Source organism: Ascaphus truei, chromosome 1 (assembly GCF_040206685.1).
Source record: "Ascaphus truei isolate aAscTru1 chromosome 1, aAscTru1.hap1, whole genome shotgun sequence".
NCBI lineage: Eukaryota > Metazoa > Chordata > Amphibia > Anura > Ascaphidae > Ascaphus > Ascaphus truei.
The window spans coordinates 371,835,660-371,861,225 of NC_134483.1; the positions used below are offsets into that span (position 1 = coordinate 371,835,660).

The window sequence follows — 25,566 nt, forward strand, 5'->3', positions numbered from 1 at the left end:
ACCATTTGTTTAAAAATAATTCTGTGAAATGTTCCTGCATTTCAAAAATTAAAAATAATATTGTGTAGCCAGGGCTGGTTTCTGGCTACAAGTCTGCCCATCTCCTGGCTGTAAGCCCCGGTAAGAGCAGGCCTGCCAGGATTAATCATTGGGTTATGGGGTTTCCCCACTCTCCGCAGCTTCAGTGAGTCAAAGGGGAGGAGGTTGGCTACACACCGGCACAGTCCCATCAGAGCTTCAGACATGGTACCTTCTTCCCCTGTACTTAAGGGGCTGCACTGCTAAATTTAGTTGGTGCCTCTACCTTCTTGAGAGAGGCTGGTCTACCCACAACAGTTTTGCATGGCTCTGCCAATCTGTATTCCCTCCCTTAAGGGAGTGGAAGGGGGACTTTACCCCTTACTCCACAAGGGAGGAGCAAGGACTGTTTCAGGGCCCCTTAGCCTGGAGTGGAGGTCCAGGATGCATCCTGAGGGTGAAGCCCTCAGAACTGCTGTAACCACTGAGTGTTGTGAATGCTGACCATCTGCAGTGTAAAAGTTTGTTCCTGTTCAAATATACCCTCCTACCTGAGACTGCAATCTCAGGGGGAGGGGAAAGAAATTCTCCTGCAGGGATTGTCTGCACCCTGGGGCCTGCAAGAGATGGAAGTGCTGTCACCATGAGTACGAATCGGTGACAACCCCAGAAGCCTGTCCTGTACTCCTCCACAACACCACAGGAGACTCGGATCAACTGTGAGCCAGCAGGTATGCACCATGTAGCAGTGAAATCTCCCAGAGAAACATGTTACATTTTGGAGGTGCTGCTGAGCATCAGGATTGGCTTTCAGCAAAGCAGAACTGGAAGATATGAGGTATGCTTCCAGCAAGGGAAGGAGGGAGGGTAGGTGTAGTGTCCAGGGGATCCTGGCATACCATAACCAGGGCTCAACGTCCCCGCCAGGGAGCTACAGCCTGTGCTTAAGCAGAGGGCTATTGCTGTTCAGAGTCACCCTGCAGTCTGATGTTGCCTAGAGCGTCTGGAGGGGATCTTGTTGCCTGGGGCCTGGATAACCTGATGGAGCCTGAGGGGTCAGCCAGAACGGGGGGCGTAAGGTACTGCTAGAAGGGGTGCCTGGAAGTACTCGGGTGCCTGGAAGTACTCGGGTGCCTGGACCTCTCCTGGTGGAGCCACCACAGTGCTACTAGCAGTGGATGCATAGGGAGCCAAAGGGTTCTCATACTGGACTGTAATCGTGTGCAGTGTTGCCTTGCCTGGGGTATATTGATGTTCCACTGGTCAGACTACCAAGGGCTGCAGATGTACCAGGAAAGCGGGCTCCCTACAAAATCGTGGGGGTCGCGCTTCACGTAATCACTTTATTCCACTCAAAATGGCGGCTGCCCGGCAGGGGAGTGCACCGCGTGGACTGATCTAAAATTGTAGTTCCCGCCGAACTGGGAGACCGCATGGACCGTTTGCTGAAAGTTGCGTGCTTTTCTCTGCAAAACCTGTGCGGGGCTCAGTGCGAAAGCAGGAGCCGCGCCCATCTACTCTAACTGGCTCAGAGTGGAGCCGAAGTCACGCCTTGCTGCTGTGTGCCCCTACTTTAAACTCCACCAATCAGATAGCTCTATCTATACTTAGGGAGGAGCCGGATGCGAGCTTCCGCACCCTCCGTTCTTTGGAGCTGACGAGCAAGAGCACTACAGAGAGTGCTGCTATTCCTGCACAATCAGTGACTTTAAAATGGATGAATGTTACCTAACCTACCAACTCCCAGGAGGCTTCCTGGTGGTGGAAATGGCAGGCCTGTGGGTAGAATACCGACCTGAGAACGGTCCAGTCAGGGTCTACTTTGTCCAAGTCGCAGACCATGAGGGGAGGATAGTAAAGAAACCTGACCCCAGGCATTACCATTAAAAGGGATTCTTCATGTTGGAGTAATTCATGTTGTTGTTATCACCATTTCGAGGTGGGTAAAAACCTGCATGTGCATATGACGGTATTATTAACTGTATACCATTATTATTAATGTCCTGATGTATTGTTTCAGGTTACTCATCTGCAGAATGGACCCGTAAATTTGGCTCCAAGTGGAGACCATTAGATTCCACTAAAGGGAGAATGTAGCCAGGACTGGTTTCTGGCTGCCAGTCTGCCCTTCTCCTGGCAGCCCTGGTAAGCGCAGGCTTGCCAGGGTTAATAATGGGGTTTCCCCACTCGCAGCAGCTTCAGTGAGTCACAGGGGAGGAGGTCGGGCTATGCCTGCGTGTAGCCAATCAGGACTTCAGACATGGTACCTTCCCCTGTACTTAAGTGGCTGCACTGCAAAATTTAGTTGGTGCCTCTACCTTCTTGAGGCTGGTCTACCCACAACAGTTGTGCAGGGCTCTGCCAATCTGTATTCCCTCCCTTTTAGGAGAGTGGAAGGGGGACCTTACCCCTTACTCCAGGGATGAACAAACTTTTTATGCCGAGCCCCCTTTACATCCATGAAATTTCTTGGGCCCCCGCCTGATGTAATCAATCACATGAGAAAAAAAAAACCTTTATTAAACGGTATACAATGTGAATACAAATGTCTAAATACAGCAAGGCCCCGCTTCTCAGCGATTCGGCACTGAGAAGGGGGCCGCCATGTCTCCACAGAGGCTGTTGCCGCCGGCGCGCATGCGCAGAACTTAGTTTGTGCGCACAAGGGGGAAAATGCTGGGTTGCGCATGCGCACAGCTGAAAATTGACGGTTCCGTTTTCCGGCGCATTTTCACTATAGGGCGGGCCCTTAGAACGGAACCCGCCGTATGCCCGGGGCCCTGCTGTTCTTATTTCAACAGCTCGCGCTTGGAAAATTAAACTGCGTCCACGCTGCCGCTGAGAGCGGTGACATCACCAGCTTCAAGCATGAGCACAGGGTGTCCTGTATAATTTTGCAAGTGGGGGGACGGGAGGGGGGAATGGATGTGTTGAGCTTCAAAGTCAATTTTTGTTGGTCTCCCGAAGCGCCATACTTTGGAGACCGTACGCCCCCCAGTTTGTGCACCGCTGCAATTAATTTCAACACACACACTCATAACACACTCATAACACACACATACTCACAACACACCACACAATCAATCACAACAAACACCACACAAACGCCACACACGACACACAACACACAATCATAAGTCACACACTTTCACCTGGGAGAGGAAGTACTACTGTAAGCGTGCTCCTGTCCCCATGCTGCTGAAAACTGGAACGAGTAACACAGGCGGAGGGGATGTCTGTGTGCAGGTAAGGAAAGCCCCGCCCCCGCAGCAGGGCCCCGCCGCCTCTGCAAGACAGAGCAGAGAAGCAGCCTCAGCACGGAGCTTCTGGCCGCTCGTGCACAGCTCTGCCCATCCCCAGGTTTCCCTGCACGCAGCCTGCACCCCCCAGTTTGCGCACAGCTGCCTTACTCCACCAGGGAGTAAGGGAAGAGCAAGGACTGCGTCAGGGCCCCGTGGCCTGGAGTGGAGGTCCAGGGTACATCCTGAGGGTGAAACCCCAAGAACTGCTGTAACCATTGTGGGAGCTGTGTATTCTTATACCGCAGATTGTCAGCATAAAGTGTTTTCCTGTTCAAATATACCCTCCTTCCTGAGACTGCAATCTATCAGGGGGAGGGGAAAAAAGTTCTCATGCAGTGATTGTCACCACATCCCCGGGGCCTGTAAGAGATGGAGGCGCTGTCAACCCGTGAGTACGAATCAGTTACTACCCCAGAAGCCTGTTCTGTTCTCCAATTCCACAGGAGACTCCAACTGTGAGCCAGCAGGTATGCACCACACCAATTTTTGTTTTCAGGGTGTAGTTTCAATGCCTTTACTTAAAGATGGACAATTATATGGATGTCTTAGCCTGAAGAACGGTGAAATGTTCCATTCTTGGATTTAGTGCTGTTGTGGTTGACTGTGGCATGCCACATTTGGTTTAAAGCAAACTACCATAGGCTTCTGAGGGAATGGATAGCAACTATAGTGTGTGGTGTATATTTATTTTTTTGCACCTTGAGCATGTTCGGCTCCCTTAGGCTGCGGTCACTGCCACAGCGCATGGCTCAGTGTGCGCTGTGCGTGCAAGCACCGCCCCTCAATGGGGAAGGGCCAGTACGCACCTTCACGCTGAAGGTGCAGCTGCGCCGTGCTGCAAGATTTTTTTTAAACTCTATGAAATTGAGTTTAAAACTTGCGACTGAGTTTTGGCCACGCCCCCACCAGCGGTTCACCCAATGAGGGCGAACGTGACTAGATGGCCACGCCCCCTCAAATCCCCGACCACGCCCCATCGCAAGCTCCCTCTCTCCCTGTCAGATCGCGGTTAGCGCTGTGCACGCCCTGCCGGGCGCGCGTGTCACAGTTATGACTGGGACCGCAGCCTTGGGCTGCGTCCATAGAAGCTCAGACAGCGCTGAGCCGTGCGGACACTCTGTGATGAGCACCGTCATCCTCAATGAGGATGTCTTGAGAGGGGGCCCCCGCGATCATCCGCAGGCGTGCTGAGGCGCAGGGATTTTCAGCCGACAGCAAAACCTGTTTCTGAGCGCGCTGCCGGCTGAAAACTTCCAATCAGAGCGAAGCAACGTCACGTTGGCGCTTCGCGGGCTATTGGCCCAGTGACGTCAGTGCCCCGCCTCCTGATCGCGCACGCTGGCTCGTCTGCTAGTTCATGCAATCGCTCCTGATTGCGCAGACGAGCCTCGGCGTCAGTGCAGAGGAGCGCGGCTCCGCCCCTCTATGGACACAGCCATACTCATTTTCATAATCTGTGGTTTGAGACTTTTAGATTACACTGGACTCTGGGGAGAGCTCATGAACACCAAATATTTAAAGCTTCTCTCCAGAATGGAGCATCACATTTTATAAAGAATAAGTAATAAAGCAAAAAATGATAAGCCTGAGCTGTTGCTTGGACAACTGATATTTAAATCTTGATCTCTGTGAATGTGGTCCTACAGTGTGTAGCACGGCTGCAATAGGGACGTGATTTTAAATACTACTGGTCTCTAATTAGTTGTTTTTTGGCAGCATGTGTCCAATGTTACAATTTTAGAGCTAGCCTGTCTTGCTTCTGTAAAAAAAGACCTCCCTTCTGTAAAAGAAGGGATGGGTTTAATTATGTAAATGTTGTAATTTCTTTGAAGGAGTGGGTGTTGCAATTTCATTGACACCTGCAGCCAAAGAGTCCTGGCAGGGAATTTAAGTGATCTTTCTCTAGTAGCCTTTTCTCCCACACAAACTTCCTCAGATAAACATCTCAATGAAGCCTGGTCACGTGAAAAAACGTGTATTGCGGCGGTCGTCTTTCTTAAATTGATTTGACTGGGTCCGCCATGGGACTGCATCCTTGCTGGTGGATCCGGTGACCCAGTGCACAGGGTCTCTGTTGAATCGCAGTAATCCATTGTGGGATTTCCCATTGTTTTTGAGCCACTTATTGCAGTTTCGATTGTAAGTTTTAGATATTTCCGTGGGTTTTTAAATAACTTTCACAAATCTCCTTGGATGCGGTGGCTCTTTCTCTGTACATATGTATATGATTTTTATATACAGGAATTCCCCGCATTAACGTACGCAATGGGACCGGAGCATGAATGTAAAGCGAAAATGTACTTAAAATGAAGCACTACCTTTTTTCCCACTTATCGATGCATGTACTGTATGGCAATCATCATATACGTGCATAACTGATGTAAATAACGCATGTGTAACAGGCTCTATAGTCTCCCCGCTTGCGCACAGCTTCGGTACAGGTAGGGAGCCGGTATTGCTGTACAGGACGTGCTGACCGGCGCATGCGCGAGCTGCCGTTTGACTATTGGGCGATATGTACTTACTCGTGAGTGTCCTTAAAGTGAGTGTCCTTAAAGCGGGGTATACCTGTATACAGTTCTAAAGGACCTCGTGTATGCATAGTTTCAGTAAAGCAAGATAAAGATGCAATATAAGAGAAGTGCTATGTATTCGCATTGTGAAAGTGATAACCGTAGTGGCAAGGGTCACTTTTAATGGTGCAATCACCGCTGTGTGGCAGGTTGTAATTATGACATATTTTGAGTCCTTTACGCTCAGGAGTTGGTGTATGGTAGAACAATGTTATCCACCGTGCCAAGAAATTAGTTTTGAAAACATGGGCTATTCTTAGAAATAATCTTTCATGTTGCAACACGAAAACCAGCTTTTTTTTGTTTTAATAAGCTTGTGAACCTTGCCATGTCTCTTTAAGCAAACTTTCATTAGCACAGGTTAAAGTAAAGTCCCCTTCCCTGAATACACAAGCACATTATTCAATGGTTACTTTATAATCATTGTAGGCTTGTTTGTCCTTGGCTTGACATCCTGTTTTTTACTTGGCTTCTTTATCATCATCTTTCATTGACCACTTTTGTTTTTTTATTTTATTTTTTTATAATTGACTCCTGTTGGCAGAGTTTATCTAGTTCAGATGCCTGGCATGGCCCACACCGCATTACTTCATTGATCTACTGATCAATGTACATTGGTAAACAGGCAGCTCAGGGGCCACATGCGGGCTATTGTTGCTTCACCTGTGACTTTCAACGTCTGACTGTGTGCTCCCTCTCTCGTGCAGAGGGAATGGGGACATTGTAGCTTCTCCCTGCTTACTCTGCTACTTAATGACCTCTCCTTACACTGGAAACTAGAAAAATTGTACAGGAGTGAGGATCATGTTTATCTGCATGCCTGCATTATGCAGCTGGGTGGTAGGGACCCATGGCTACAACGTCCGTTCTGCCTGTGCACCAGGGAGAGAGAGGTTAAGGTCCCACATGACACTTCACCTCCCATCTCCTCCTATGGATCTGGTGGTGGGTGGGATGTCCAGAAGTGGGCTGGAGGAGCAGGGGAAGGACCGTTGGCAATTTCTGTTTACTTTTAATAATGAAAAATGTAAAAATTGTCTTCTAATGCTCTCTGGGCAGGACCATGAATGCCCAGGTGAATTAAAGTCTGCTCTTTCACACTGTGCACAATGGAACAGTAATGTCCTGTTAAACAATCTGCAGTGCTCTCAATGCAAAATGATCCTGAAATAACACTATATAATAATATAATAATGCCACTGGATGAGCATACAGTATTACAGGGTGTTGGGATGTTGAGGACTTCAGGTTCTACTTTGCTTCTAGCTGCTAAAACTGGGCAATAACAAAACCATATTTATCCAAGTGGAACAAAATATCCTATTCACAACAAGTCTAGTGGGATCGTGTGCAGTGCCATACATGTATGCTGTAAGCCTTTTTTTTACATTTTAAAGGATCCGTTGACCTTTTTCAGTTTTTATATTCTTGTTCGCCACATATATTTGTTAGAACCACTTCCTTAAGGTTGTGGCTGCATCTAATATTTATAATAACTAGATGTAGTGGCTGTGTACTTGGCATACTAAGAATTTGTGACAAAGAAAATTGAGTATCCCACCACACTTGCTAAACCTATACATATTTCCACTACTTTAAGAAGAAAGGAAAGAAAAAAAACAAACGGATATCACACACGGGAATCTTGGAAAACCTTTTTTAATTTAAGATTTAAAGAACATATCTCCCACCATGCCAAAATCATGGCTTGTGTTTTTTATGACCTTGTATGAACTAGGGCTCCTCCCAGAGCTGATCCGTGCGGCACTTGGAAATCTCAGGTCTCCCCAATTTGCATGAATAAATCTGAAATGTAATTTCACATTGTATGTTTACCTTTTTGTTTTTTATTTTTTATATATAGCGCTTCACAGCAGTAATACGCGCAATTTAATAATATAACACCATAATGGGAGTAAGCGCGGCAGACATGAGTAACATTAGGAAAAGGAGTTCCTACCCCAAAGCTTACAATCCAAGTGGGGAGAACTTGGAGACAGTAGGAGGGTGTTTTTTATGGGCCGTTAAGGTGGAGTGTGTGCTCGGAGGTGGAGACCTTGCTATTATTGCTTCTTTTGGCCCCCAGAGGCTAACACCAGTGACAATGTTTCTCCAGGACAATAATTCGTCTAAGGAAATTGACTTGCCTTGATAGTTTAATTAGGGTGTCCCGTAACTTGGTAGTATCGTGGTTCATTATACATTGGGTTCTATGTTAATGTCTTTTTAGTATTTGAAGCAATCTATAGCAAACAATGTAAAGTAGTGCCAATGTACAGTTCTTGGCTGCCATTTTTATTCAATGGCAAAATAAATGTATTGAAACTGTCCCTCAATGCTGTGATATTGGTATTTATGCTAATGTTGTGATATTGGTGTTTATACAGGGTGGTGACCGGGCTCGCAGATCCACACTTCTGGATAGTGATGAGCAGCTGACCTATTACTATGATGACATTAGGACTATGTATGAGGTTTTCCAAAGAGGGAATAAAGTATCAAGTAAGTCACTTATTTTATTAAAAAAATATATAAATTTAATATATAAATTATTTAATATAATATATATTTGTAGCCTTCTGGAAGGGAGGTGTTACCAGTAAAACATTTAGATCTGTAGTCTGCCTAAGGCATACAGTACCGTTCTTCTCTTTTTTTAAGACATTGGTTTAGAAGCATCATACTGAAATATCCCATTGCAAAGATTCCGAATTCATATAATGGTACCAAAGATATATTTAACTTGATGCACATTTTCTTGTTCTTTTAGATAACGGGCCTTGTTTAGGACATAGGAAACCGAATCAGCCATATGAATGGATTTCTTATCAAGAGGTAATTGTACTACGCCTTCCTAAATAAACAGAATATTTTGTGGCATTATCTTGAGAAAGTACTTCAGGGTGTAGACGCGCCCTCACGAGGCGTGATGTCACGGTCTGCAGGAGCAATTGGGTGTCCTGCTCAATGGTTTGGGGGGCGCGTGCCACAGACGGATGGGGGGCATGTCGTCCCATACTCGCCCTATCTGATTGGTGGTTGTAACTGCTGTGCTCTTACCTGGTCACGTGATGCGCCATAGCACCGGGAAAACAAATTTGACTGTCTCCAAGCACAGCTCCGGTCCAAACGTACGTGCCCATACACTACAGCGTCCATCTGGTAGAAGGTATTTAAACGCGCCGAGCATGCGCGAGTCAGGGCATATGGCACTTTGATTAGTCTCATATGATGGTATCACAGCATGTATTTACCTATTTAAGGATGTACTAGCCCCAAAGGCATGCACCTACTCTGCACCCATTAACCATTTGGGTAAACATATGAGATGTTTATACCCTAGCACTCTAGCTCTGCGACAAATCTATACTGTGACCTGAAGGGTACAATGTTGATGTTTAGGAACATCTAGGAACATACTCAGCTCAGTGGACTGTAGATGGGAACAGTGGGTGCCTTTTGAGAAAGGGATTATTAATCCGCTCAAAAACAGATCTTTTTACTACTACCTTCAGGTATTTTTTTTTTCCCCCCCCATTTATTTGATTTCTGCGTCACCCAGGTGGGAGGCACGAGCCACCATCATTAGCACTAATATCTATATCCCTTCTATCCTTGAGACACTGAGGGGCTGTGAATCTCGTTTGACTATATTCTTATAGCCACCACACCACATAGATGTATTAATGTGCTGAGTGTACTGTTTCCAAGTATAATTTCACAGCCATTACACAGCATACGGGCTCCAACGGTGAGGTTGTTGCAAAAGTCCCAGAGTTAATATTAGGGACTATTAGGCATGAGAGCAGTCTCTACAGTCATTTCAGATAAAACTGTGGTGTGTTCTAAGCATTTTACACTTTTTTTTTTTTTTTAAAGCTGTATTTTAAAATCAAAGTATAAACCAATTTCATATATTCGATTCCATTTGGTGCACTCCTGAAATATTGAACCATTCTTCTATCCCTTTGCATTAAGGTGTCGGACAGAGCTGAGTATGTGGGGTCAGCATTGCTGCACAGAGGTTTCAAAGCTGCATCTGATACGTTTGTAGGAATTTTTGCCCAAAACAGGCCTGAGGTAAAATGCTTTAACACGGTTTGTGGGGAATTGGCATTTTCTTTTCATATTGACCCTGTTCTCGTGTATCTAATAAACGGTTCTCGTTAAACAGATATCGCACTTCCAGGGACAAAAGATAATAATTTAATATTAACAGAAAATGGGTAAAATCACAGCTGTTTATTCCTTTTCACCTTGTTTATGCTGAATGGTGTAGGCGTGTCTCTTTATACAGCATGTTGCAGAAGTGTTCAAAAAGTCCCTTTCGGAAGCAGGATAGTATAAGGCCTCGGACATGGTCAAAAAGACCGTGCTGAGCCGCGCTGAGGGGAAACATTATCCCTTTTAACGCGGCTTTAGACGGCGCGTGGGGAATTTCAGCCGACAGACCAATTTTAGATTTCCTGCTGAGGGAAGAGCAGGGCCGGTCACGTGACTGGCAGAAGCCGATGGCAGTCCGCGCCATGGCGCGCTTGCGCCGCCTTCCACCCGGCACACAAGCGCGCTCGCTGGCGCTCATGCAGGGACAAGAAAAATCTCCTGCTTGAGCAGGAGAGCATGAGCGTCGGCGCTGCCCAGCGCTCCTCCCTGCACCATGTCCCAGGCCTAAGAAGTGAGGATAGATTTATGTAGATCCAATTTTAAAATTGTGGGCTACAGGGGTTTTAGACCTTGTACACGCTGACAACCACAGACGTATGTATATGTATTTGTTTGTGTTGGTTATGCCATTAATGAAATCCCGGACTCCAGCATCAAAGCGCTTATCTGCATTAAAACTTCAGGCAGTAAAAAAAAGTTATCTGAGGGTCACCCAGTGCCAATCCTTATCCGGCCCTCCTTCAGGTGATAGGACCCCACAAGATCTATATGTTCCACTCACAAAATGTCACAATATATATTTTGCTATAGTTTTTTTTTACTGCAAATCTTTACTGTGTAACTTTATTCCTTGTGTTTAAAAATTATAATTAAAAAGATATGTATTTTCTCCCTGGAACTTGAGGTAAATACTCTGCAGACTACAAAACCATTACTTTACTGTGATAAGAGTATAGCAACTTTTCATACACTATATACTATAAAAATGATCAACTTTTTATAAGATCTATGAAATCTCTGTACCATGAGTGGACTTGTTTTAAGGCTCAATCAAATATTATTCACTGTGGCCCGCCCCATCTGCCTCCTCCCTGTATAGTGCACCTGTCGGCATGTGACTTGTATATGAGGCGAGGATAATATACACTGCTAACTAGCTGATCCACTTTTCCCCCTTCTGCAAAGGTCCCTCCAATGAAATGTATGTTTGTACCTTTTTTAATACATCACAATATACATCTTTAATCTGCTGCCAGCACCAGCGTTAAAGCAGTATGTACAGAGACTTTGGTCTCTTTATGAAAACTATGCACTTACTGCATCTGTAGTAGCAAAAAATGTTTGAAAACGTAAATTACTCTGAACAGTTGCAGGCTTTGTACAATCGTTGCCCAATCAATTACTTATTAAAACAGCAAAACATGTGAAATATTATTTTTTAAATCAGTTCTGTAGTATTAATACTTGCTGCATTATTATTCAACTCTTAATGGCGTTTTGAATGAGTTAAAGCATCCTTTGACTTCCTCAGCAGGCATTAGCCCACCTCCCAAGCAGTGCAAGATCTTTGCATCACTTTCCTGTTTTGATGGAGAAGGATTTAGGAGTGCTTGTAGACAGCAGGCTTGGCAACAGTGGCCAAAGTCATGCAGTAGCTGCAAAGGCAAACAAGATCTTATCTTTTTCATTTAAACGGGCAATGGATGGAAGGGAAGTAAACATAATTATGCACCTTTTTTATAAAGCATTAGTAAGACCACAACTTGAATATGGAGTACAATTTTGGGCACCACTCCTTAGAAAATACATTATGGGACTAGAGTGCAGAGAAGAGCCACCAAATTAATATAGTGGATGGATAATCTGATTTGAGGCTAGCTAAATTAGATTTGTTTACATTAGAAAAGAGGTGTCTGAGGGGATATGATAACTATATACAAATGTTATAGGACAGTACAAGGAGCTTTCACAAGAATTATTCATCCCACGGGCAGTATAAAGGACTCGGTCATTCCTTAACTTTGGAGGAAAGGATTTCACCAGCAACAAAGGAAAGGGTTCTTTATACAGTAAGGGCGGTTAAAATGTGGAATTCATTACCCATGGAGACTGTGATGACAGATACTATATATTTGTTAAAAAAAAAAAAGCTGGACATCTTTTAGAAAGGAAAGATATCCTTTTATATATCTAATAATTAAACATGGGAAGGATAGTGATCCAGGGAGTAATCAATTCTTTGAAGTAAGGAAGGCATTTATTTTTTCCCCTTGTGAGATATCATGGGATGATCTTTCACTGGGGTTTTTTGTTTGCCTTCCCCGGGAATCCTGGATCAATATACTATAAGTACGGATATAGGATACAGTATCTGCTGGCTAATTTCTTTTTAGCATAGGTTGAATAAGGACATATGTCTTTTCAACCTCCATCTACTATGTAACTGTGTGATAATTTGTTACATTTCCCAGCAGTTTGAGCTGTAAACTGTAACCATAGATAATGTTACCTTAGTGATGTAAGAATACATTGTAGCTGCAGAGTTACTCTGACTGAAGCTGCCATTATGTTACTCACACAATCTGTATTTTGACAGATTTATAACAGAGCACCAAACTATTGCTAGTTGATGTAATAATGTAAAATTATACATTGTATATGGAACGCATGTGGCAAACAAGAAAAAAAAAAGGCATGCAGTATTGCTACTTTAAGTTACTTAAAAAGATCTCTCTGTTCTTGTAATCTTTTATTTTAAGAAACAATCGGAATTCCCTCTGTTACATGTATCCGGTTCTTCCCAGAGGGGTCACTGGAGCAGGAACTATGAGAATTCACATGTCTACTCCCAAAACACTCTGAATTCTGATTCATAATCCCAGCTACGGGGTATACATTTTAAATTCCCTGAATTGAACACACCAGCCCACCTTTCGGGATGTGGTCTCAACCCATCCCTTTCATCAATCCTTAGATGACAGTCGTAAAAATAAGGAAGAATTTTTTTTATTTCCTTTTTTATTCTTTTACTTTTGCCTCGATTTTATAAAAGACTTTATAACTTTGTTTCTATAATACTTGTGTAAACGTGTTACAAATGTGTCTTTTCAAATTGTCAGGCCTAGGATTTCATATTTCATAACGTGACCCAAACCTTTGTGCTGTCATTGTGGCCAAACCCACCTGATATTTCACAGATCGCTGCAGAATGCCTTTCATGATGCATTTAAAAGGTTTGCACTAATTCTAGTGTCAGGGCAACCACATTTCAATCCCCCCACTTACAAAACCAGATGTCCTTTATCCCTAGATACCATCAGGCCATAAAAACAATTCTTGTATTTTTAAGACCATTTGTAACCAACATTAACCTTGCTGTTTGCAAACACGGGTCCATATGAGTAGTTTATTGCCTGTACAGGTTGAGTGACCATACACACAAGTCAACGAGACTCTCTGCCAGGCGAGGGCCCGAGCCGGCTTTATATACGTTTTAGATTCCTTTGTTTAAAATGGGTTACTAGGCAGAATATAATGACATCGCACAATGCATTCCCTGCACACGAGGATAATACTCTTCTAAACCAATCGGATAAGATGACCTGTAACTTATCCCAGACTGGCTCCAAAGATCCATTCATCTAACCTAAACTGGTTCTTTTAGCGCAGGGGTGAGCAAACTTTTTATACCCCCTGGCTGATGTAATCAAACTCGCATGAAAAAAAAAAACCCCTTTATTAAACGTTATACAATGTAAATACAAATACGTCTAAATACTTACATAGTTCAACATTTTTAAAACACTTTATACAATTTTTTTTTTTTTAATGTTTAACATGGCTTGGGTCGGCTCATTTTATCTAAGCCTGGGATTATGGTGCCAGCGTCGCTGCGTGCGGACGCCCGGCAACCACTCTGCTGTATTTTCTTATGAGAGCTATCCTCGTGCCTGCACGCCTAGAGGCGGGTTGACATGGCAGCGTTTTGAAAATACAACAAATTTTGTATTTTCAGGTGGCTGCCGCGTGACACTGCACATGATCTGGTTCAGCCAATGGGGGTGAACCAGCTTCTTGACGCATCCGTCATGCGTCTACAATCTCCTGCAGCCAAGCTTAGAAATCGCTTGGGCTGCAGGAGTGCGCGCGGTGGCGCGCTCGTTTGAACGTGGACTTTCTATCACAAAGGCAATCCATTTGGGTGCATTCATCCACCTCCCTGCCTTCTTTCCCCCCCCCCTTTTTTGTGCCTTCTCCCATTTGCCTTTTCCCCCCTGCTCTTTAGCTTGCCTTCCCCAGTGTCATCCACCCTCCTACAGTACCTACCAGTATTATTTATTTATTTTTCCATTTTTAATGTTGTGCTTTTTCTTTTTGTTTAGTATTTTATTGCATTCAAAGTACTGTAACATTTAGAGAACTGCAACTTACCCATTCAAATCTCAGCTGTGCAGAGGGTCACAGCAAATCAGGGTGCCAGCGGAGAGCAGGACCAGAGTTATTGCAGGACAGACACTGGGAGGGACATACAACGATACCGCGCTAGTTCGTGCCCCTCCCCGGCCGTCCTACTGCTGCACTGGCCTCTTCTGATTTTCTTGTGCAGCCGCCGTACCTCCGCCACGCGCGCACACCAAGTTCAGACAGCTACCTGGCAGCCCGTCCGCCCCCTCCCCCGTATCAACATTTTCGGCCGCCTGCACCGCATTTTCAGCCGCCTAGCACCACGCACTGCAGTGTTTGAGCAACAAGGCACAGTTCATATTTCCCCCTCCCCCCGGAGAAAAGTTTATTCTTGCAACACGCATACTGACAACACATACAAAGACAAAATGGATTCCGAACACTAACAATTTCCTCTCCATAGACCCCACCCCAGGCCTTTTCAGTAATATCAACAGTATATTCTTTTCAGCAATATTACTTCGTCACTCATCTTAGATTAATTTTAAAATAATACTTTGTCATATGGCATTACAACACCCCCCCCCCCCCCCCCACATTAATTTTTGGTGTTTTTTTTTTCTCTCTGTGCAGTGGGTAATAACAGAACTGGCCTGCTATACATACTCCATGGTGGCAGTGCCTCTGTATGACACTCTGGGAGCCGAAGCCATAACCTACGTTATAAACAAAGGTATTGGGCACTTTGTTTTTTGTAAAAAAAAATGTATATGGTTTAATTCAAAGTAGAAAAAGGTGGTTTTATTTTTTTTTATTGTATTAAATGGAATATAAATGAACAATGTTTAGCTTCTAGAGCTTGAGCATGATTTATGCTTTGACAAGCATGTTAACCATATTGATAAGCTTATGGTTGGATTATTTTTTAAAGTACCCCACATCAGATTGTTCTCATCAGTTGGTTTTTAAGATTGACCAGGCACACTACTCTAACTTACTTTCTGCACCTTCAATAATTCTGCAAGTCTGTCTCCTCACGGACCCCCAGATACACTATATTAGGATCAACCAAGGAATTCACAAAAAAAAATGCAATTAGGCTGCATGCCAATTCAGTGCTGCTTTATCCCCAAAACTTGGTCTTGTTGGGTATCTGCAAGAAACAGTTCAAAAAGCACTGCTGTAAATTCTTCACCCCATTGTCACATGAATTGAACATATTCAACGTATAGGAGTTAATCAAATGTTTATTTTGAAGGTTACTGCATCCTAAAAATGCTTTGTACTGAAACTTTATTTTACATTGGTCCTGGTTTGTAGCTTAGAGGTTTGCACAAACTCATCAGTGAATTTAACATTTTTGTTGTACATGTAGTGTGGCTTAATTCAGGGGTTCTCAAAGTGCTGTACTCAAGCACTTTATAGTGGGGGGGGGGGGGGAAAGCTCTCTGAATGAAGAAACAACTAAAATGCAGAGACCTGTTGACTGACTCTGATCACATCACCCTATTTGCCCTTGTCTAAAAAGGCTGTACTCAAACAAATATGTTGGGTAAAATAGATTTTAAAAAATCTGTTTGTGCTGTTGAGCTAATGATTTTCGTTGCTTGCCCATAAAACAAGGGGCAGATGCACATTTTCCTGCCGTTTCTAAAGCGTTTAATTTTTTAAATTTTAGAAGTGAAGAAAAAAGTGCAAATAAATATCAGATGTTTGCGGAACTGTCACTCTGCCTACATACTCCCCTTCTTTCTTTTTTTTTAAGTGAATATTGAGAAGGTATGCTCCACTAACTGGACTACTGTCCAATGTTTGTTCTTGAATGCTGTTGACACTATTTTGCATTTGGAAGCATCCTTCCCCTTATTAAAGTATCTGCTGTGGTGGGACACATGTATATTTCCCCTCTTTCTTTCTAGCTGACATCTCACTGGTGGTCTGCGACACCCCAGAGAAGGCAAATCTATTGCTGTCCAATGTTGAAGAAAAAGAAACTCCCGTCCTCCGGACCATTGTGCTCATGGAGCCTTTTGACGATGATCTTGCAGAGCGAGCCAAGAAATGTGGGGTGGAATTGGTCAGCCTGGAAGAAATAGAAGTGAGTAGTAATGAGACCACAATGCTCTAACACAATGGTGCGCCAACCTTTTGCCCTGCGTCCCCCTGCCTGCTCTCCCCCGCTGCTTGTGCCCCCTCCCTTGTATCAAGCGTCAAATGACCACACGGCGTCATTTGATGCCACGGGTAATGTGATGTCACGTCATTTGAAGCAGTGTTGCTCGAAGCTGTCTGAATCAAGCTAAGTGATTAAGGCTGGAGCCACGGTGCAGCAGATTGTGCGGAGGCGTACGCATGCTGAGCGATCGGACCGCCTTAAGGCAGTGCGATCGCGTCCATGCAGGGTGCGCGCGGAAGCGGGAGGGGGCGCCTGTTGCGCAAGGGATCAGTTGAAACTGATTTCTTGGCGCGACAGGCCGGTCACGTGAGCGGTTCGCCCAATGAGGGCAAACCAGCTCCGTGATGCCCCCAGGAATGCCCCCCTCGGCCAGTCCACCATGTCCAGGGAAAGCACCCGCTTCATGCGGGTCACTTCACAGCCTCCGCGAAGGCACCATGGCCCCAACCTTAGAGGCCTCGTCCCGTCCCCGCCATTTAATTTAAATGCCTTGGGTAAGAGCGCAGGGCCTCTGTAACCGCCTCACCCCCCCCTTTCACCCCTCCCAAACCTCACGCGCCCCTGCTCTAACAGAAGACTGAATGCTCAAGATTACGTTGCTATCTGCTGCATTCTGGGGCATATGTTTGTGTCAATTGTCATGTTTGCAAATCTACCTTGGCGCAAGACCGGAAACCTGTTTAGCAGGTTATATTGTATGCACAACACACCGTAGTAAAGCAGGCTTGCTTGATTAGTTTGAACACGTGCGGGAATAGTTTGCAGCCTACACATTTCACAAGTTGTTCAGGGCGTCATCGAGCTGACAAAATATCAATGTAATGGGGTTTCTTGCTTTCTTTGTAGGAGCAGCCTGCACTGCATGTTAATGTGTTACTGCGTTTTAGTGCTGGTGCTCTAGTAATTGTAATGTAAAAGGGTGGACTTTATATGGTGCTTATATAGAACCGCGGTGGGCAACATGATCAACCCTGGAAACCTCGACAGTGCCGGGGGCGTGTACCATTGCATAGAGAGCAGCGGTGTTGCAGCCGCTGGCCTGCACTTAATGCTGGTGCACTAATTTAGTGTCCCTCTGACCTAGTGATTAGCACAGGAGAGGAGTGGGACACTATTTATTATTTTTTTTAGTAAAACCCTTGAGTAGTAGGATTCTGATTTCTTTTCTTTGGAAGCAGAATTGTCAAACACTGCTCTGCTTCCTGACGCTGCCCCCCACAATGCTTTACATAGCGCTATAAAAGACATTATGGCATGTGTGAGCTCAGTGGTGATAGGCCGCTGCGCATCCAAGAGGTTCTGCAGCAGCCATTTTCTGTCTCCCCCACCCTTTTCTCCCACGCTTCACCCAATTTTAGACGAGTTAATTTTTCCATTTTCTGAGAATGTTGTCATCTCTTGTGCTATATATTTTGCAGTACAGTATGTGGGGGTGAGCACAGTAATAACCTAAAATACATAACTTAAATGAAACAATGTGTAATGAGGTGCCTGGTCAAGGAAGCTTACATTCTAAAACGAGTGCATAACTTAGTCTCGACGTAGATTCAACACACTGTATCTGATTGTTCTATTGGTGTGTAAATTAAATATTAATCTACCCCACAGTTGCAACCAGTGATACTTTGCACTGCTTGTGGATTGTCTTGAGCATTTGGAGAGGTTGGTATGAATTAGGCTGGTGTAACGGGGATCAGCAGTTGTCTACGTTGTGGAAGTATGTGTTTTCTACTTTAGCACTGCAACAGATTTATTTTTAGGGAGGCTTCCTGCATTAACGTTTATATATATTTAATGTACTATTTTGTTTTTGTGTGTATTGTATACAAAGCTATATCAGTCTTCTTTATTTTTTTTTTTCCAACTAGAATGAGGGAAAGGTACACAGAAAAGAACCACATGTGAGTACAATCAGATTATTATTTTTTGTAAAACATAAATATATTTTACAAATATAGAGCTAAAATGGCATCATTAACCTAGTGCAGTGGTTTTTCAACTCTCTTCAGACCCGTTAAATGTGTTGTCGCTCCATATAACCATTTAAGAACTTTATTGTGGCTTTGTAGCCCAATTATCTGATGTATGTGAAAATATCATTTCTGTGGATGAGCACTGTGTATCATGTTTAAATGATGGCAGAGTGGGCCAATTGCCTTGGTGCTCGGCGTGGTAAACTACATCAACTAAAAAGCTTTGTTACATATGATTCCTAACATAATCTAATAATAACCTTGATGGACTAAAACATTCATGACAAAGTAATCTTAACTAGTCCCAGGGAACCCCTGGAAACCTCTTAAGGAACCGCAGAGTTCCACTGAACACAACTTGAAACCACTTACCTGGCGGGTAAATACCCCGTTTTTGGTAGTCGGAAAAGCAAATCTCTTTGCAGAAGAGAAGGGGTCTGTTGCTAACAGTGCTTCCTTTTTAACGAATATATATCTATATATTCCACTTTTATTTTAGTGTACTTGTAAATGTGAAGTTGATCTACAGCCCCAATTCTTTCAAAGTTATTTTTTTTTTATATATATAGTTTTAAGTTATTTGTAGTGGTCCACAATTATTGCTGTTCAGTTCAAGGCTGCTGTAGAATTAAGTTAAATGACATTAATATTTTCATATCTTTATTTCAGCCCCCAAAACCGGAAGACCTGGCTGTTGTTTGTTTCACTAGTGGGACAACAGGTGAATACTAACATTTTACATTGCAGGGTTTTATGGTTTTTTTAAATGGGGAGAAGTTTTTCTCTGCTGCTTAGAAACCTCCCCCCTCCTCAAAAAAACATTTTTATTCTTAAAACAGGGCTGTATTCCCAGCCTCTTCCCTGTTGTAATAGAAGCTCCAGGGCAAGCATGTTGGAATTTCCACTGCATTTTGTCCTCTGATGGGTACGAGCGCCTAATTGGTGCATTACAAGAAGTGTATGCATGTTCTTATATTTGTCATTGCAAAAGCACAGCTAGTCTCGGACCTAACCATGAGCAGCTAAAACCTTTACATTATGGAAGTTTGCCTAAAATGGTACAGTATGTGACCTATACCAGGTGACATTTAAAGTGGGCGACACTGAAATTGTTTAGGTTAACCATGTGGATGCTACAGGGAACTTTTAAAAATCGCAACTGTTCTAGCATTGTGAATAATCAAGTAATTGACTCACATGAAATGCCTGAATAGCTCTAATTCCCTTAACATTAATTTCAATTATTTGCAGCACTCTTAAGTAAAAACATTACAATTGAAGACCTTTTTAGTTTTGAAACATAAACCAGAGTAAAACCAGTAGAGTTTTTCTGTGTAAACAATGCAGTGCCAGAGTGGTGCAGCACAAGGTGTTGCGGCTCCCTAGCAAATTGCGGGCACAATGTTGCCTCGGTGCCAAGCACAAAGGTCGGCGTTTCCTCCCCCCTTCTAGACATCCCGCACTGGTTTGCTTGCTGGCAGTCTCGCTGCTGATAGAGCTTCTTGTATTCTTAGAACTCTGCTCTGTACCTTTTTCTGCAATGTCGTTTTTTTTTTTTTTTTCATTTCTAGGAAATCCGAAGGGTGCAATGCTTACTCACAAGAACATTGTGAGCAACAGTTCAGCTTTTCTTAAAGTAACAGAGGTAAAAGCCAATTATCATAAGTGTTTTTTTTTTTGTTTTTTTCTGGTTTACTATGTTGGTCTTTTTTTTTTTTTTTTTTTTTAACTATGAAAAAAATGTATTTTAATTTACTTTGGTTTGCTGGAGTAAATAAGTAGAGGGCCGGTAGTAACTGCAATACATTGGCATATAACACTGTTAAAGACCAGAGCATGCATCTCCAAAACTGGATCATGGTAATTTTTATAGCATTGCCAATGTGTATATAGTGCAAGTGCCGTCTCACACCCAATTTGATGTTTGGCAAGTTTTGTATTCCTTTTAGATCTATAGTTATATTATCTTTTTGTTTGTATTTATTTATTTTTAAAATTATTACATTTAACTAGAATCTTTATTTTCGTGGTGTACCTTTTTTGATGGCCGTTGCCACAAATTAGTGCTGACAGATTGTTGAAGTAACTACATTTTTGTTGGTATATCATCAAAATAACTTGGACGCACAAGGTTTCTGAACCACAGTGTTCTATTTGCTGATCCAATAAAGGTCATATTGGCGTTCTTGGTTTTTGACACTAAGAGCCTGATTCAACTGCAGTCAAATTGTATCACGTCCTGAGTTAATGCAAACTATACTTCTTTCCATTTTCTCTCTTGACTTTGCATGATACAAATCACCACTTGGTAATTCAGCTTTGTTCCTTTTATAGCCTTAAACCAATGTGTGAACAAATTGCTTGTGCAACGTTGCTATTTAAGTGCTTTGCATCCAAGTGGAAAACACTTCGTTGGTATAGTAAAAAAAAAAGTTGTGTGTACAATTTTAAAGCAGCAGTGACCCTTTTACACCCTTCATTATTTGACCTTCACTTGATAAAGATGACGGCAGCCTTTGGTGATGACCTAAATATATTCACCTTGAAGACGTGTTCTCATGGATGCTTTAGAGCGTCTCCGGCACTGCAGTGTGTGTGAATTTCTGCAGCATTCCCTTTGCCGTTCTGCCACTCCATGTGCAAACAATACAAGTTTAATTTCCCCTGTTGAATGCATTCCCTGTTTATAAAGATTCCAACATGGGCAACGCACCTTAAGTTTATAAACATAACTTTAAACCCCTTTGCTGCCATTGCTCTGTTTATAGTGCACGTTCCACTTCTCCCACAGAGAAAGTTCACTTGAATCCTTTTTGTAGGCTTACTGCCAGTAATGGGATTAAAACACAAGGATGTCTTCACTGCTGCTTTAAGAACTATTCCTGCTTTTATGGGTCTACGTCTAGGCAAATCAACTAATCAAATTCTTTACCTGCATGTGATTACTTAATTCTGTTTAATTTGGGATATTCCTGTTTTTCTCCTGTTGCGCTCCCTTCCTGCGCAGGACGTGGTGTTTCCTTCCACCAAAGATGTTCTGATCTCTTTTTTGCCCTTGGCCCATATGTTTGAAAGAGTTGTGGAGGTAAGGTGTAAGGCGCATGCTTATTGTTTTTGTATGTGCTCAGCAATTCTTGTCATATATTTTCCAGAGCTTGCTAACTTTGATCTCCAGCGATGTACATGTTTCTTATTTGCCTCTCGCTCACATGTTTGAAAGACTGGTTCAGGTAAGACCTCTAGAAAACTTTGTGCACGGGTGAAGTTTCCATAGCTTAAAATAGTTTATAGAAGGTAGGTAGCAGCCTGTTCAAAGTAACTAATCTGGTGTCATGATCATTAAAACAAAGTTCTTCTTACAAACAGATACAAATGAAGTAAAAACTTTTGGCCTCTATTCAATATACCGTGAAGCATTCTTCTTCCCCTTGCTTGGGAACGTTTTATTCCCATTGAAGAGAATAGAGCGGAGATCTTGCAGCAAAAAATGGCTTCACAAGTTACTGAATTTGTCTTGATGGTTGTAATACCTGCATAAGTACTTATCATGCGGTTGCTATTTGTAGTTCTCTATAGTGTAAGCACCCTCTTGTCAAAAAAAAAAAGTTTGACATGTTTTAAGTGACTTCTAAACAGACGGTCTCCTTTTTCACGTCTATTTATGCAGTATGTACAACCCCCACATGGTCTGGACATTACAGCGTTACCAGCTGCTGCTTACCCTCCAGCGGGATTTCCCTTTTAAAGGAACATTCTCCTAGTTGGTTAAATTGTGAAATTATTACTACCTTTTTTTTCTAATACATTTTATGACTGTTCATTGGTTTCCATGTCCCCATGAGGCCACATTGTGTTTAACTGAACCGTTTTGCAATCTCCCAGTGAAGTGTTGTGGAAGAGATTAATTATAGATTTGTTTAAATTTTTGTTTTTTTGTTATGGGTTTGCAGGGCATTTTAAATCAATACATGGAAAGTCACCACAATTTAGTTGTCTACATCTTATAAAATAATAAATCATGAACTCCTAAAATAATAAATCATGAACTCCTAATCTCCCCCCCCCCCATATATTTTTCCATACAGTATATATTTCATATTTTCTTAAGTTATAACTCTGTTTCTGTTCTGTTTTAGTGTGTAATACTTTGCCATGGGGCTCGAATAGGATTCTTCCAGGGAGACATTAGGTTGCTAATGGATGACCTTAAAGTCTTGCAACCCACAATTTTTCCCGTGGTGCCCCGGCTGTTGAACAGGATGTTTGACAGAGTAAGTGTCCTGACCGTACACTCTCTTTTTTTATTTTTTAAGGGAGTTCATTTTTCTTCTTTTGTCGACTGTCTGACTTGTGTAACTCTAATTTTACAATAGATCTATGGACAAGCTAATACTCCAATTAAGCGCTGGATGTTGGAATTTGCCTCCAAGAGAAAGGAAGCTGAACTCCGTAGTGGTATTATCCGAAATAATAGTCTGTGGGACAAAATCATCTTTGGCAAAGTGCAGGTAGAGACGTCTGTTTATTTTATTTATCTATATATCTTGAATAGTATCCAAATTATAATGCATATAAATGTCGGATGATACACTGGTATAATTCAGTCCCGATGAAGGTGCGTTACAGCAGCAAACCGTTGAACAAAAATGTCAGTCTGGTGATCCTGAGGACTGTATTTGTTTACATGCAATTAGCACAATATGGGAGCTGTATACTTGCGGGTGCTAATGGGCATTGTGATTTAGGCAACATGTCGAGTGGACACTTGGCACCAATGTTCCAAGCCTAGTATCACATTTTGCCTCTGCACCTTTTTTTAAATGATCTCATCAAGCCTAACAATTATTTTTTGGGGTCTTTTAAAAATGGGAGGAGTCTGGCACCATAAGGAATAAAGGCATAAAGGCATTAAGGAAAGATTAAATAATAAACTAATTATGTCACTGCCATCACTTGAGGGAGTTCATAAACAGAGGACAAAAGGCATTCAACGGATTCTCGGGAAAAATTGCAACCAGTCCTTAAAACTACAATGATTTATAATATAATTTTTTTTTTCTGTACCACTTGTAGGAAACTATAAATGCCAAAGTTTAGCTAAAACTTATTTGGCTGGCATTAGCAACTATAAATGTACCATATCTGATTGCACACAACACAAGGTTAGATGTAACAAGTTTCTCTAAAAGTTCATTTAAAATGTATTCTTCATTGACTAATCTTATAAAATAGTCTTTAAAGCCAACAAAGCCCTCAACTTGCTCAAGAGCTTTGTACATGGATAAATATTTGTCCAGTAGTGTTAATTGTCAAAAGGATTTGACAGTAATACTGTGTAGAAATGTTTACATTATAAAAGCCTGCTTAATGTATACCTGTAGCAACTATGAACCTTTTTAAGTACCGCAAATTAGTTGAGGTGGAGGACTGGGGGATAACCAACGGAGAGCAGCAGTAGGATATTCAGAGCAAGATTTTACATTGTCATTTAGACTATTGGAGGGATGGGGACAAATCACATGTTCACTATTATACATTACTAGACTGTCTCCATTGTATATTTTAAATCATATGCAAATCTTATTTTTATTGTGCTTAGTTGAAGAAATAGTAGAAAGCAGATCATGGCTGCATGTTAAGGCTCCAAAATCAAGTGACCGCTCTCCCTCCTGAATCTGCAAGTGTTGCTGTTCCGTCGGCATTACATGCCTATTGGTTTTATAGAAAGTACCTTGCAGTGCCAGTGACCCAGCTAAAACAATCATAGGCTCCAGGTTAGCAGGAATCTGCTGAGAGCAATACAAGAGTATATTACACAATTTCATGCAGGCTGAAGGGACCAGAAGTTGACCCATCGGGGACTGCAAGCAGCCCTCTTATTGTCCACAACTGCCTTAGATTCCAGTTGCACATAAAAAAAAATTGGTACTAGTTTTGCTTAGGCAGCAAACAGATTTGAGTCGAACATCTATTTATCTAAAGCAGTGTTTTTCAACCAGAGTTCCTGGGAACATTGGGTTCCCCAGACATTCCTAAAGGGTCCCCTGCAATTTTCAGGTCATTTGAAAAATGTACCAAATACAGAAGAATTTACAATGCATCTGATCTCTGACAGTATAAGGCCTTGCCCCCGCTGCCTACTACAGCGCCCGCTGTGGCGGACGCTGCGCGGATGAGAGCCCTCCCCTCAATGGCGCCGGGCCCGCTGCGAGGAGGGGCCGCAGCACTGGGGCGAGAGTTGATCCTGCTCTCAATAGAATTGAGAACAGGACTCGCGACACGGCACGCCCCCCGGCGGTTCAGCAAATGAGGGCGAACCTGCCAGGTGGTCATGGCCACGCCCCCCCTCCCCCCCCCGGTCTCTCTTCCCTCAGTGAGCTGCAGACCAGGGAATCGGCTGCACGCGCCGCCAATCTCGCGGGCGCGCATTTCAGCGGAGATCCCGGGGCCTTAGCCTTAGAGAGGGTTGGGGTTCCTCAGAATTTCACAATATATTATAGGGTGCCTTCACTAAAACAGTTCAATACCACTGATCTAAAGTGTCCAACTACCTTCAAGCCCTGTGTTGGCTACATTTATTGGCTCTTCCATCCCTTGGCAACATTTACAATTTGTTACAAGGTAGTCACCGACGTGACTTATTTGTGAGATGCTCTCCTCCCTTTGCACATGCCCGCTGAAAAGCTTGAGGGCAGGGTGGGGATGCTCCTTTGTAGTAAGACCATTAGATTTTTGTGCCCCGCCTATCTGTTACCACACAACTCATTGTACCTGCCACATGTCATGTTGGTAAACGATGGTAATAAGAGCTATTTTCTGGGTCCTGTGGATCAGCGCCAGGTCTGGTCACCTTGATGAAGCGTGAAACGTATAGGTGCGTTAACTTGAGGTAGCCATGGGAATCAATAAATGCAACTTGTTTATGGACATTACCCCTTGATCATGCCAATGCCTTT

General features: G+C 43.1%; 1 protein-coding gene across 4 annotated transcripts in view; it reads left to right on the plus strand.

Moving 5' to 3' along the window:
* Window positions 1–25,566, plus strand: part of ACSL1 (acyl-CoA synthetase long chain family member 1) — a 113,473-nt gene that overhangs the window by 77,923 nt on the left and 9,984 nt on the right. For 3 of the 4 annotated variants that reach the window (XM_075610308.1, XM_075610292.1, XM_075610301.1), the window contains exons 3-13: window positions 8,281–8,395; window positions 8,664–8,728; window positions 9,872–9,973; window positions 15,095–15,194; window positions 16,381–16,559; window positions 18,506–18,538; window positions 19,280–19,331; window positions 20,182–20,255; window positions 21,763–21,840; window positions 22,747–22,881; window positions 22,984–23,118. In XM_075610308.1, coding sequence (XP_075466423.1) covers window positions 8,281–8,395; window positions 8,664–8,728; window positions 9,872–9,973; window positions 15,095–15,194; window positions 16,381–16,559; window positions 18,506–18,538; window positions 19,280–19,331; window positions 20,182–20,255; window positions 21,763–21,840; window positions 22,747–22,881; window positions 22,984–23,118 — 1,068 coding nt within the window. Of the gene's footprint in view, window positions 1–8,280; window positions 8,396–8,663; window positions 8,729–9,871; window positions 9,974–15,094; window positions 15,195–16,380; window positions 16,560–18,505; window positions 18,539–19,279; window positions 19,332–20,181; window positions 20,256–21,617; window positions 21,696–21,762; window positions 21,841–22,746; window positions 22,882–22,983; window positions 23,119–25,566 lie in introns of all 4 variants that reach the window. The other variant, XM_075610314.1, reaches the window with a different exon arrangement.